Below are 15,389 nucleotides of genomic sequence, written 5' to 3'. Positions count from 1 at the left end.
TATATATATATATAAAGGGTGTCTCAAAATGACCTGACATTTTAATTTATTAATAAAACATATTATATGAGTCCTATTTAGTTTTCTACGAGTTCATGTAGGCGCTATGTTGGAAAGCTAGCCTGGGACTATAATGGGTGGTAACGGCTCCAATAATGACCAGCCCCATTTTTTGAAAACTATCTAGACTCTAGTTCGTGATGCGGTGTAACCCCAATATTGGAAAACTATTTAGGAAAATTGTTGTTTTTAAAATAACCGGCATCAAAAGACTTTGAAATTACAAAAAATAAAACGGAACTTGAGCAATAACTTTCCTTCCTAGAATTTATTCTGCACGTAAAATATACAAATTTACAGAATTACAGGAAAATGGGAAGACAAATATTTATTAAACTCTAAATTGATAGTTTTCTCTAACAGGAGCGCTCGAATTGGTTCTTACATACAGCGCTTTTTCAAAGCCAGAAATCGAACCCAACCGCTCGTGACTAACCGCTTGAGTTCGGTCTTCTTTTTACTCCGTGGCCAGACTCTTACTTCTAAGGATACTAAAATGTCTAGGGCGACATTGATTATTGCGAATCTGCGCCTTTCATTCCGATCCAAAAGAAGTCCCATATAATGGCTGCGTTCTGTTATCCATTGCACTGGAAATTTATAGTTTACGTTATGTTGTAGACTTGAAGTGAATAATGGAACGCAATCATGGTCGGTGTAACGCGCAATTTACAATACAATATATACAATAAGGGATTTATAGGGCCACTCAAATTATATGCAATGGGTGTGCATGTAACAGGGTTAATAATTCGATACAATCATGATTATAGCGTGTGAGTGTCGAATAACTTTATAAAATGTTAAATAATTAATTTACATTTTATATTATACTTGTATATTATTTAATAATATTAGTTACATTAAAAAATGACTATTATGATCCTGTCTCGTTGGCTAGGCTAGCCCCTAGCTAGTTTTTTTATTTTGACATCACCTACTTGTAATTCTGTCTAGCGCCTATTATAGATGAAATACTAGGTAGCGCCGGGCTAGATTTCTGATACTGACATGCCATGACATTCCCCACGGGGAATATAGAAATTTAGATCGCCCAGACACATTTTCTGGACACTCCCGCACTTTCATGGAGTTTAGGCCAAATCTAAACGACGAATCTGGCTCGACCAGTCGGTAGTACAGTAATGGCTCTGAAATGCTATCGACACGAAGTATTTAACAAATGAAAATTAAAGAAGCTCGACAATTGGAAATTTAATGAAGTCCGAGGTACCCGCAAAAGACCCTTGTTCATATACGCTTTAAGAGGGTGACGTCTCGCGGACAAGGGGATGAGCTAATCATAGGCGTTTTACATTGAATATTATTCTAAAAGTTCCTAAGACATAATTTATCACATCGCTTAATGCTAAATTTAAGATAATAATTAGATATTGGATGCGAAAGGGCGTCAGCAAATCCCCTTTCACATCTTCCCGCGCTTGTGGGCAATCAGAACAATAGCTTTGTCGATACATGATTATCGAAACATTTTATGCACGAATTCTCGCTATCGAACTCGCACATATCAACTACTCGACAAGTTTTAGTCTTATTTACATTAACGTCTTTAGCATAGTTGGAAATGTTCCGATTGGGAACATCTCTGAACATTTTTATAATTTGTGAGTTCCTGTTACCAATTGTCATGATGCCATGACAATTACTGTCCAATTATTATTTACACTATTTAAACTATTAATGACTTTTTTGATATGTAAAAAAAGTTTAACATGTGTGCGCTATTTGTTTCTACATCTATTAGAGCAATTCTGTGACTTTTAATGATTATCTTACAATTAATTTATTACATTTCAGCTTTTTATCATTATTTTTACAATTATTAGTTATCTAGCTCGCGCAGATGTGTAATGACGGCAGTTGCTACTTGCTATCACAATGAACACGTGATACCGTGATTTTGGCTGGAGATTCCGCGTCACGAATCGAAAGTCGCGTTACCATGATAACAATTTTGGTATCGCGACAAGTGACGTGCGTCGTTCCAACGATTTTTGGGACGCTGGACATTGTGGAATAATATTATGAGAAATACAAAACTTAAGAAATCTAATTCTGACTTTACTTTTCATAATAATATTTTGTTGTTTAATCCATGATTTGGCTGTACTTCCGAATGGGACACCGTTCCGATTGAGTTGAAATTTTACAGACAAAATTGTTACGATGTACGAGATTTGTTCAAAAAGTATCGCGAATTTTGTGTTTTTTCAAAAATTATTTATTTATTCATGAATATCTATTTTGTCCCTTTCAAAGTAATCCCCATCAGATATTATACACTTGTGCTAACGTTTTTCCCAATCCTCGAAGCACTTCAAAAAATTATTTTTTGTGATCTTGTTCAGCTCCTCCTTCGATGCCGTCTTTATCTCCTCAATCGTTGCGTAGCGTCGTCTTTTCATGGGCCTCTTCAGTTTCGGGAACAAGAAAAAGTCACAGGGGGTCAGATCTGGGGAATATGGTGGCTGCGGCATCATTAGTGTGTTGTTTTTGGTCAAAAATTCGCGCACAAGCAACGATGTGTGAGCAGGGGCGTTATCATGGTGCAAAAGCCAATTTTTGTTCTTCCACAAATCCGGGCGTTTCTGGCGGATTGCTTCGCGCAAATTGCGCATAACTTGCAGGTAATATTCCTTATTGACCGTTCTACCCTGTGGCAAGAACTCATGATGCACCACGCCCCTGCAATCGAAGAAAACTGTAAGCAAAACCTTCACATTCGACCGAACTTGGCGCGCTTTTTTCGGTCTTGGCTCGTGCGGCAGCTTCCATTGGGATGATTGAGCTTTGGTTTCCACGTCATAACCATAAACCCATGATTCGTCACCAGTTATGACCCTCTGGAGCAAATTTGGGTCGTCGCGGACAGAGTCCAACAGCTCCTTAGCAATGTTAATGCGATGCTGTTCTTGGTCGAAATTGAGCAATTTTGGTACGAATTTCGCGGCGACCCGTCTCAAATCATTGGTAAAAATCGAATGGCACGCGATACGGAGCCATCGATATGTTTAGGTCCTCAGCAACCTCTCTAACGGTGATTCGACGATTGGCCAATACTATTTTCTTCACTTCATCAATGTTTTCGTCTGTTGTTGACGTGCTCGGGCGTCCGGCACGCTCTTCGTCGTTCACATCTTCTCGGCCCTCTGAGAACATTTTGTACCACCGATAAACGTTGCTTCGGTCCAAGGTAGCTTCACCATATGCCACAGTCAACATTCGGAATGCGTCCGCGCACTTAATTTTGTTTTTCACACAAAATTTGATACAGATTCTTTGATCCATTTTTTGGAATAGGCAAAAATCGAAGACGAGCCAAAACACGTGCAAGCAAAGCAGCTGTCAAAAATTAACTGAACATTCAAAATGGCCGAACTTGTCGGCATAAGTGAGAGACATGAGTACCAACATAACGTCACAAAAAATCGAAAATCGAATATACGTAACCCGCGGAAATTCAAAATTCGCGATACTTTTTGAACAGAGACCTCGTATAGTGATTATTTATAAAGATCCTATGTTTGGGTTTTCTATAGCTTAAATAATAAAAGAAAATGAAAAAGAGAAAAATTATGACTGATAATATTTTTATATGGAGGGAAGTCGTACCTCTCTCGAGGGAATATCGTACCTCTTAATGTTTAAACAAAATTGTGACAAAAGTACTGAACAAATCAGAATATTTCTGTACATTAAACTTTGGTTCATTGAAAAACAAAACGATACTTTTATAAAAATAAACCTTAAATTATTGTTTAAATTAGATTTTAAAAAAGTAGCTTTCGGTACGATTTGAAGACCGTCATTAAATTGTACCACTGAGCTCCTAAATTGTACTTCTAATCTAGCAAACAAGCTAACATTATTTATTATCATTTTGATATTAAAATAACATCTTTAAAGTCAAAATAACATTAGTTTGTTCATTGGGAAGATAAACATAAATTAATTTTAAAATTCATTTTTATTAATAAATTTATTTTCAATTGAGTATTATATTCGCATATAGCAAGAGCAGGTTTTCGTTTTGAGTCAAAACGCATTGAATGAGTCTAATTTCATTAAAATCGGAGGTGAGTGATTCTAAATAAACACCGACTAAAATACGTGTACATAGCACTGCATTAAATTGGTGTTACAGATTTTTTCCTAACCTCAATAGTCGCTTTAATGCTGTCGTATTAGGAACGGGAAAATAATCGTGATAGACAAAACAACGTCTCTTTGAAGGGTTTTATTCGAGAGAGCGATCACACGCATCGACTCGGCATTCCCTCACGTACACACAGCACTTACTATATCTAAAAAAAAAGAAGGCGCCGCGTACGCCTATTCCATCGTCGGGCAGTAGCGGCGGCCGAGAGATGGCGCGAACATTCAACGCGCGAAATTCAGACGGTACATAGAATCTAACATTCTCCCACCTTGAGTTGACTAGCCAACTCAATGACCAACTTAAAACAAATTCAACGATATAATGTATCAAATCATATATTTTTTTTTTTAGTCGAACGTGATTTTGAAAATAACATTGTTATCAGATAAATCTAAGTATAAGGATAATGATAAAACTAATCTAGACAATCGCTATTAAGACTCTCTTTTCGCTTTTCGATTAAAACATTTTTTGTTAACATTAAACTCGTCATCCATTTCTAAGGAATAAATTCTTTGCACGGGTCTCGTCAATTCTCCTGAAGCCGTTTTCAAACGTACAACACGAGGTTTGTTGTCTTTGCCTAAAATCAACTCAGTTACTCGCGCTAGGGGCCAGTCGAGCCTTTTTTGGTTGTCATTTCCTATCAATACTATATCGCCTATTTGTGGTTGACGGATCCTTTTACTCCTTTTATTATCGTGATACATTAGTTCGCCTAAATACTCTATACGAAAACGACTTCGCAACTGATCTTTAATACTTTGACGATATACAAATCTTTTATCTAGTCTACATCGCTCCAAAAAATCGCAATCGAGGACGCCTACCTCTTTAATCTCTTGTAGGAACATCGACGGTGTTAACGGGACAAAATCTTGCGCATTGTCAGACATAGCTGTCAGCGGCCGCGAATTTATTACTGCCTCACAATCGTACAAAACAGTAAGCATTTCTTCGTAGCTCAAGCACGCCTTTTTCAATATACGTCGCAACAATCGCTTCAATACTCCGATTAAACGCTCCCACCACGCGGCAGAAGGTGGATTAAACCGCCATTGTATTTTATTAATCGTACCAAATTTTTCGACTTTCTGCCAATCAACCAGCTTTAATAGATTGTCAAGACCCACGAAATTTTTTCCATTGTCGCTATAGATAATGGAAGGTCGACCACGTCTCGAAATAAAACGTCTAAGCGCATCTATAAAGGCAACAGTGGACAGCGAGGTAACCAGCTCAAGATGTACGGCTCGATACACCGCGCACGTAAACAATATAATCCAAGCTTTCTGCGGTCCTTTCAAAAAAATAGGGCCAGCAGCATCGACGCCAGTCACCTCGAAAATAGCAGCATCTCTTACTCTATCTAAAGGAAGAGGAGCTGATATTACTTCCATTGGCTTCGAACTGTATCGTTGACAAGTAGAACATCCTTTTAATACGGCGCGAATGGCCTTTCGGCCTCCCAGAACCCAATAATCTCCTCTTAAATTATTAAGCAAAATCTGTACACCAGCGTGCCCCAACTTATCGTGTTTCTCTTTAATCAATAGTGTGACTAGATCATGACAAGCAGGTAAGACAATAGGGTACCGAAAATTGTACGTATCGTCTCTTTCCGTAATTCTAGTCTTCAACCGTATCAACCCTTTATCGTCTTTAAATGCCTTCAAAACTTCAAGCCTCTTGTCTTTCTCATTGGCAAAAACCTCCGTTTGAACAAGTTTTAACATAAACAATTCGGACTCGAGCAGTTCTTCAACAGATAACTCTCCTGAACTACGCAAGTGTTTTTGTAGTTTACTATTATAAATAAATCGCTTTATCCATGCACAGACGCGCAGTAATTTTTTATAAGTAGAAAAACGATCGATAAGCCATGAACTAATATTACTCTGATTGGTTGCTGCCACCAGTACCGTACTCATGTTTTCCCGCATTATCTTTACCCTTAGAAATAGCCGATTTTTTCGCTTCTTTCTCGATTTCTGTTTCGTTGAAACTAGGTTCTGAGAAAGGCCAGCAATCAGAACGCGAATATAGCCATTGTGGCCCCCCCCCCCACCATCTAGAAGCCATTAATTGATCGACAGAACATCCTCTCGAAGGCAAGTCCGCAGGATTGTGTTCACCCGGCACATGATACCATTCGTCGCAACTGGACAATTTACGAATTTCTTGTACCCTGTTCAGAACGAACACCCCCCATTGCGACTGCCTCTTTATCCACGCGAGAACAGTAGTAGAGTCGCACCAATAATATTTCTTCACGCTATTTAGTTTAAGTGTTTCTACAACTGAGTGGGTTAAGCGTGCGGCTATAGTAGCTCCTAATAATTCTAGTCTCGGAATAGTACAAGTTTTCACCGGCGCAACTCGGACTTTCGATTGTACAAATTTAACACGCACCCCTAAGTTATTTTCGATCCGTATAAATATTACGACTGCATACGCCATCTGACTGGCATCGCAAAACGTATGAATAGTTATAAGGTCGTCTCTTCCCAATTCTCCCAACAAGCACCTCGGTATTTCAATTTTGCGTAAATTATCTAGCTGTCTTACCCATTTTAAAAATTTATTTTTTATCTCATCCGTTACTTCATCATCCCAAGATAGGTTCTTAGCCCATGCCTCTTGTAACAATAACTTTGGGTAAAGGGTTATTGGAGAAGCGACGCCTAAAGGATCGAATATACGATGAGCAAGGGATAACATTGATCGTTTCGTGACAACGGTTTCGTAAAGTTCATCTAAACATGGTACATTTATTGACAAAACATCTTTGTTTTTATCCCAAATTATACCGAGCACGGGAGATTTGTCGCTATCTAGAGAATCACCTGAAAACTCCCACCCTCTGAGCTCAAAGCCACCGGTTTTCATTACCATCTTAGCATCCGATATAAACGAGCTTATTTCATCTACGTTATTAACGCTTGTTACAGAATTGTCCACGTAAAAACTCTCGGACAATTTTGTAATATTTCTCGGACAATACTTCATTGATTCTCGAGAAAGCTCATCCTGCATAACGCGTTTTAAATGCAGATCGATTACGGCGCCTAATAAAAACGGACTGCACGATACTCCAAAGACTACCCTGGCATGGCGTAAAATAATAACCTTACCCGATTTATCGTACCACAAGAATCTTAAAAAGTCGCGATCCTTTGGATGTATGCTGATTTGCAAAAACGCCCGTTTAATATCAGAAATAACACCGTATTTACACTTTCTAAAACGCAACAGTATCGAAGGGATGAGCTCGATTAAGTTCGGGCCTATTTCCAAACACTGGTTTAGCGATGGTGAATCCTTTTCGTGGGACGAAGCGTCGAACACTGGCCGGATTTTTGTTGAACTGTTCTCTTTTAATACTGGTCGATGAGGTAAATAATGGCCCCATTTAGTCACTTCACTCGCAGGAACTTGTTCGATAATACCGTCACTTTTCCACTCATCGAAAACTTGGTCGTACTTTTCGAAAAGATCGTTCACTTTTAATTTTCTGGTTGTAGATTCCAGGCGTCTAATTGCGAGTTCTCGATTATTTTCTAAGGTAGGGTGATTCTCTCTCCAAGGCAGTTGAACCTCATAACGTCCATCTTCATTGACCTTGACATTTTCCAAAAATGCAGACAGTATTTTATCTTCATGATCTTTCTTGGATTTGCTTTCAAATGGATCTTTGATACCCAGCACGTCCAGCTCCCATAAATCGGAAATGTTAGCCTCTTTAACGAACAATGAAATAGTCGTTAAGCTTGAGTCTTTACGTTGTCCATCACTCGGTATTTTGCCCATGATCGTCCATCCAAGAAGAGTCTCTATAGCGGCTAGTCCATTTTTCAAAATTCTTGTGTTTCCAGTGAACAGTTTTCCTGCGATGTCTGCCCCAATTAAAAGTTGGATTGTTGACTCGTCTTCGCTCATATCCGGCGGTTCAATTTTTAAATGTTGCAATTCTTCAACCCACTGACCTCTCTTGATACTCGCAATGTTGCCGCATATTACGTCTTGGTCGAATGCGTTGAATCGACAAAAGTATCTACCGTCAAGACTGCCGACTCGCACCATGTAGCTACGATGCTTGGTCGCGCTCGATTTTGCACCGCCGAACAACGAGTGCGTAATCACCTGCTCCCCCTCGGGCGTGTATCCCATTCTTTCAACGGCACTTTTGAGAATATACGATTTCATAGAGCCCGTATCAATAATTGCCCGGACGATACTCTCTTTTACATCATTTCGCAGTTTTACGCGTATCGTTTGCAAAATTACATCTGGATCCCGTAAAAAACTTGCCAGATTTTTTTCTTCTTTTGCGTCACAGGGAGTACAATCCTTATTTTCATTCTCACCTTTTGAAAACTCCGGGCACATTACGATATAATGATGTTTAGAACACCATGCACAACGAATATTAACACGACAATTTTTGCAATTATGTCCGTATTTTAGACAGTTGTAGCAACAATTCTTGTCTTTAATAATTTTACGTCTTTCGAAAAAACTCATTTTACGTGCTTTGTCGCATTCCGCACTCTCATGTTCACTGCCGCAAAAAATGCACGTAATGTTCTTAACCGGTTTTGTCGTCAACAGACCCATCGCTGTCGGGATGTCTTTGTGTGTCTCTGATCGTGGTTTCGTTTTTTTCGATTTTTGCGCGTTTAAGCTGAAACCGTTCATTGCCATCGATATTCGCTGCTCATTCTCTACTTCAGATCGCAAGAAGTCGATTAACCGCGTCAACCGATCTTTTGCAGCATTTTCGGCATTTCCATTACTTACACTCGTGCTTCGTTGCCACGCGCGCAACAGCTCCTCCGGTAACGACGACTCTACGAGCGGGAAAAGCATGGCCGCGCACTTATCGGTTGCTACTCCCAACGTCTCGAGTGCCCGTAAATGAGATTCGATTTTATCGTACAAACTCGACAGCCGTATACTTTCGTTCGGTTTCACCGCATTTTGCAAGACGAGTCTCAAGAGTTCTCGTACGTACACTTCGACGAGAAGATCGTCACGACCAAAACGATTTTTTAAGCTCACGATCACTTTGCCGTAATTTTCTGCCGTTGGCGGGAAACTCTGCACCAACTCATACGCTCGAGAATTCGGCAACATGGCCTGTATGAGGTACTGAAATTTGTCCTCGGCGACAATGCTCTCGTCTTCGTGAATTTTTTTGAACTGACTCCAGAACTGTAACCAGTCTTTAATATCACCACTGAATTTTTTCAGTTCGATCTTTGGAAGACGAAAATTTTTCTTTGGTTCACATGGTAACGCGTTTTCGACCTTAGCACCCTCCTTTTGCATGCCATTGTTTAACGTTTTCACGACTTCGTTTCTTTTTTGAAGAAATATGAATTTATATTCATCGACTGCTTCCATTTCTTGATCGATTACCGACTGTTCGGCATTATTGTCGATGAGAAAGTCGAAAATCTGTGCATTAATCGCTTCCAAATCGGTATATTTCTCCTCTAATAATTGCATAGACGCCTCAATTTCGTTTAAGTTTAACGGTGCGTCTTTTAGGCCGCCATTAACTGCGTTAAGCGCACGCGTAAACGCGGTCCTTCGTGCCGCTCTTGCCTTCTTGGCTTTTTCCATTTTCGAGACGTTCAATAACACTTTTTCACGATTAACACATGAAACCCCGTCCTGTCACGGTCGCCAAATGTCGTATTAGGAACGGGAAAATAATCGTGATAGACAAAACAACGTCTCTTTGAAGGGTTTTATTCGAGAGAGCGATCACACGCATCGACTCGGCATTCCCTCACGTACACACAGCACTTACTATATCTAAAAAAAAAGAAGGCGCCGCGTACGCCTATTCCATCGTCGGGCAGTAGCGGCGGCCGAGAGATGGCGCGAACATTCAACGCGCGAAATTCAGACGGTACGTAGAATCTAACAAATGCTAATATCTTGCTTCGTAGTGCAGTCCTGTATTTTCTCGACCAGATTCTTTCATTTTATGCAAAAACGCATCAAATGAGCCTAATTTCATTGAAATAAGAGATGAATCAGTTCTTTTGGATAATTACCACCAAAATAGTATATTAAAACCTATATTCTTTGGAGTCCTTATATTCTTCAGAGTTTTTGCATTATAGGTCTTTTAATAATTCTTCGCGTTCGATGCTAATCAAATAACCTAACAATACATACGAACCGCGAGGAGATTATGGGAGCTTGCGAAAATCGTACAATATAAAGACCAGCGACAAGTACGATTTACCTAACTCTCTCTATTTTTACAAATTTGCCAATAGCAACATTACTAGCAAATATTTTGCTAATTTGATGCTATACTCAAAAAGAATTTAAATATCAATTGTAACTTTGTAATACACTTTAATTCAATTATTTTTAACTATACTGATAATACCTTAGATAAATTGTACAAAAATATAGATTAGACACTGAACAAAATGAATTTTGAATGTTACTCGTAAACAGACTATTCGAAGACAAAACAAAAATGATAATTCTTAAGCCATGTTACTAGCGTCACATCAGTGTCATCATTTAAAAAAAAAATGTTTAGTTTAGAAAATACAATGGAGGTACAATTTAACCAACTTCACCATATATATATAAAGGGTGTTTTTTTAAGCCCGATAGAACTTACAACTGTAAAAACTAGCACAAAAATGCAATTATAATCAAAAATTTTTTTTTATTCGAAAGATCAATGTATGGCATTAACAATTGAAAATGATTTCGGGCATATGGCCACCGCGGCTGTTCTTGACGAAGCGCATTCTGGACGTCCAATTTTGAGTGACTTTTTCGAGCAGTGCCGGCCGTATGTCACGAATAACACGAACAATGTTGTCCTCCAAGGCGTCAATTGTTGCTGGTTTATCAGCATAAACCAGTGACTTGACGTAGCCCCAGAGGAAATAATCGAGAGGGATCAAATCGCACAAATCGACCTTGGAGGCCAATTGACAGTTCCATTTCTCGAAATCAACTTATCGCCAAATTTTGATTTCAATAAGTCGATGGTTGCGGTCGACGTGTAGCACGTAGCGCCATCCTGTTGAAACCACATCTCGTCCGGATCAATGTCATCCATATTTTCAAATAAAAAATCATTGATCATGGTGCGGTAACGATCTCCATTGACCGTAACGCGAGCTCCGGCCTCATTTTTGAAGAAATAAGGTCCGATGATGCCACCAGCGTGTAAACCGCACCAAACGGTGCATTTTTCTGGATGTAATGGAGTCTGTAGGATCTCTTGTGGATTGTTCTCATTCCATATGCGGCAATTTTGCTTATTAACAAACCCGTTAAGCCAAAAATGAGCCTCATCGCTGAACACAATTTGTCGATAAAACAACGGGTCAGTTGCCAACTGCTCTAGAGCCCAATCGGCGAAAGCCGATTCAAGCGTGAGTCTATTCATAATGATTTGCCAGTGTATACTGAAAGAAATAAAAAAAATTTTTTAATTAAAATTTAATTTTTTGTTTTATTTTTTACAATTTCAAGTTCTATCGAGCTTAAAAAAACACCCTTTATATATATATATATATATACACGCATACTAATCTTTTAATCTCAGAATCCATAATTTTACATTCAAACCTTGCGTTGAGTATAAAAGTCCACTCCAACGCTTCTCCCTCGCTTTGCCGGGACGTACGACTTTTCATGCGAAGCGACTTCCACCATATCTTCTCCCTCCTACTTCGAGGCGACGACTTTCCACGCAAAGCGATTTCTATTCCATCTTCCCCCTGCTTCAGGGCATACGACTTTTTATACGAAGCGACTTTTGCCCCACCTCCTCCCTCCTTCGTCAAGGGGCGTACGAATTTCCACGCGAAGCTACCTCTTTCTTAACTTTTAAACTACACAAAACCTGAAGATAAAATCTCCATAAACAAACATTATATATCATAACAATATTATCTGTAAAGGTTTAACTCAATCGGAGAAGTGTCCTATTCGGAAGAACACTCCATGATTTCATGAGTCTGACAGGAATGACATCAAATGTCACAAGAAATGATTTTTATAAAATTATAAAATAATAGTCTAAACTTTCCAGTCCGACATCGGTTATTTAAATCATGCTTATGTTGATTCTTACATTCTTAGTCAATTATCAAATCTTATGCATACGAGCTTTAAATACGTTACTCATTAATTTCTGTATTCACATACTTGTGAGCCTTAAGCTTTCTTTCTTGGTTTATAATGTTTGTACATGTTCTCACGATTTATTTTTATATTAGGACATCTCTGATTTTGACAATGTTAGTAACTTTATAACTTCTAGTTCTTTGTCTTATCTTTTAATTAATTTATTATCTGATGTTTGTAATTATTCCGATTTTTAATGTATTTTCTTACACTCTTGCTTGTAGATGAATATTTATACTTTAATTTTTTGGTCTTTTTTTTGTTTCCTTTTATAATAATCAATGCTTCTTAGATTTCTTTTTGAAATCATGACTGGCATATAATCATGAAGGATTGAGCGGGGATTTCCTTATTATGCAGGAGTGTAAGAGATTCAATAAATTTTTAAACTATTTGCATCGCTAAGGGTAACCCCAAATGTGGCCGAAACGTTCGAGTTCTTGAAGTAAGCTAAATATATTAATTTAGGTTTAATTTTTATTAATTGTATGTTGAATTTGCGCATTAAGTACCGCGTACTTTCATTTGCCTAGTTTCCTAATATTTTTTATTAAAGTTTTATTCTTATCTTTTCCAACGCATATTCGATTGCTATGATTTAATTTTTTTTAAGTCAACGTTTTTGGGTGAATTCATAAGTTGATGGAAAGACTTGAACGTAATAAATAAATTTTTAATATATTATATAATCTTTAAATTAATCTTTTTTTCTCAAACTTAAGCTGTTCGAAATATTTAATCTTTGTACTTTCTTTACACGTAGAGAGTAGGTATATTCTTATGTGTTGAAAAATAAAAAAATTCGATTTGCTCTATTTCAGCGAAAAAAAGTCGGATTATAACAATCGAATATGATTTGAAAAGGGTAAAAATAACAATAATAAGATTGGAATCAAGACTGTTTTATGTGAATACGAGGAGCGCCACTTGACAGTCAAAGTTAGATATTGAACATATATACATTTTCTTATTTTAATGAATTTATTTTAGAAGTATTGCGCGCGCCGTTACTGTCGGATTTTCAACGCAATTCATCTAGCAAAACATACCATATGGTATATCGGTTATTGCGAGAAATATTGCTAAGATCTCGGACTGAAGAGTAGTCTTCAGACGCTCGTATACTAGAGATCTAGAGATCTGGGTTCGACTTCTGGCCGATGTAATATTTTTCGCAATAAGTTTAATACAGTTTTTTAAAATTAAATTTGGAGGGATTATTAATATTATATTTCGAATTTCGTTGAAAGTTCGATAGTAACGGCACGCAATTATATTTCTGAAATTAATTCATTTAAATATTAGTTCAATATCTAACTTTGACCATCAAGTAGTAGTATTCTCGTATTTAGATAATAAGAATAACAGTTTAATATAACATCAGCCTGGATATTGAAAAAAGAATTGTTAGACATTTTGTATGTAGGTCGTTGAAAATAGCAAAATATTGGATTGGAGGAAAAGTTCTGCGGTTTTTTTAAATAGATGCTAGTGTCAGAAAATAGATACCATGTGTCATTCAAATGTCAGTTTGTCACATTTTTTAACCATAGTCTCGCTACGCTTGACATTTAGCAGAAATGTTTGTTTTGATCGGAAGTGTTATGCATGTGGGGCATATAAGTAAAATGGAAGAGCAAAAATTACATTTACGCCAATATTTTGCTGTTTTTATTTCTTAAAGGACATAAAGTGGCGGATACTAAGCGAGAAATATGTGCCATATAGTGCTTCGGCCTTAAGCGTGGACACATGCAAAAGATGATTTACCTTCCATTCCGAAGAATTTAACCTCCAAGCACTACGCTCTGAATGGCCAAATGCTGCTGATGGCGACCAACTCCTGTCTGCAGTGAAGAGTGATCGATACTTAACGAATAATGGTTCGAGAAATTGCGGAGCAGTTTTGGACACATTTTTTTCCTCACGAAAAAAATTGCAGAGCTTTGGCTGGAAGACGATGCAAGGTCCTGCGAATATGGTGGGGCAGTATGCATCATCTGATTACTACTTGTTTCGCTCGCTGCAAAACAATCTTGACGGTCAATGATTCGACTCGATAGAAGTCATCTGAAAACATCTCTGATTTTTTCACCCACAAAGTTTCAAAGATTTTACGAGAGCGGTATCAAGCCCCTATCGAAGCGTTGGCAACAAGTAGATCAAGATAGTCAATTCATCGTTGATTGAATAAATTTTTATAAATATCGATTTTTTGTTTAAATTTTATTTAAAAATCCGCAGAACTTTTCCTCCGACCTAATACACCATTTTTTGCACTTTTATATTAGAATATCTTAAAAATTTGACATGATACGACATTTTTGAAATTATATTCGTAATTAACGCATCAAAATATACTAAAAATAATTTTATTTACTTTCAGGCCTAAAAAAAGTTGATATTTTTTCAACTCGTGTAATTAGTGAAACCTCATTAAGAAATTTTAATTTTAGTTCTTTATTCAAAATAGATATCTCTTTTCGATTAATTTGTGTATACGAGTATATATGACAATTTGATGAAATCAACTTATATATGATATCTCAGTATAAAAACGCAAGTTAGTAAACTAATTGAAAGAAGAATTATATAATTAGATTCTATTAATATATTCATGAAAGAATGTTTTGAAGAAAATTATAAAAAAAATGTCACATTTATTATTATTTATTACGAGATCATAATTATTTCGTTTTTATTTGATAACATTAATATTGTATCTATAAATTTTATATAGGATTAGGACAACGAAAACTTACTATATTTAGAGTAATGAAAAAGATAAAACTTTTTATCCATTATTGTAACATGATTTTATAAAGAATGTATTATCTTTATCATTTAATACGCCATATTATTATAAGACTTTGTATATATTTAAATTGTTAATAAAGTGCCAAAGAAAACAAACATTGTGTAAATGTTTCTTATACACTACAGAATGTCCCAAATTTTTTGACACAGC

At 37.1% G+C, this 15,389-nt stretch overlaps 1 protein-coding gene across 1 annotated transcript; it reads right to left on the bottom strand.

The window, feature by feature from the left end:
• Positions 1-4,674: 4,674 nt before the first annotated feature.
• Positions 4,675-9,868, bottom strand: LOC108751507. Its single transcript, XM_018491736.1, has 2 exons — positions 6,138-9,868; positions 4,675-6,022 (listed from the first exon to the last, which is right to left on the bottom strand). Exons 1-2 carry the CDS (start codon positions 9,866-9,868, stop codon positions 4,675-4,677), a joined length of 5,079 nt encoding a protein of 1,692 aa, XP_018347238.1.
• Between the last annotated feature and the right edge of the window lie 5,521 nt (positions 9,869-15,389).

The sequence above is a fragment of the Trachymyrmex septentrionalis genome, unplaced genomic scaffold (genome assembly GCF_001594115.1).
Source record: "Trachymyrmex septentrionalis isolate Tsep2-gDNA-1 unplaced genomic scaffold, Tsep1.0 scaffold48, whole genome shotgun sequence".
Classification (NCBI taxonomy): domain Eukaryota; kingdom Metazoa; phylum Arthropoda; class Insecta; order Hymenoptera; family Formicidae; genus Trachymyrmex; species Trachymyrmex septentrionalis.
This window is presented reverse-complemented; position numbering and strand designations above follow the sequence as displayed.

Excerpts from the sequence above, each read along its gene's own strand:
- LOC108751507 (XM_018491736.1), bottom strand. The coding sequence starts at position 9,868 with ATGGAAAAAGCCAAGAAGGCAAGAGCGGCACGAAGGACCGCGTTTACG. Across the intron at positions 6,023-6,137 it reads GGTGGCAGCAACCAATCAGA|TTCAGGAGAGTTATCTGTTG; the intron begins GTAATATTAGTT and ends ACACTTGCGTAG.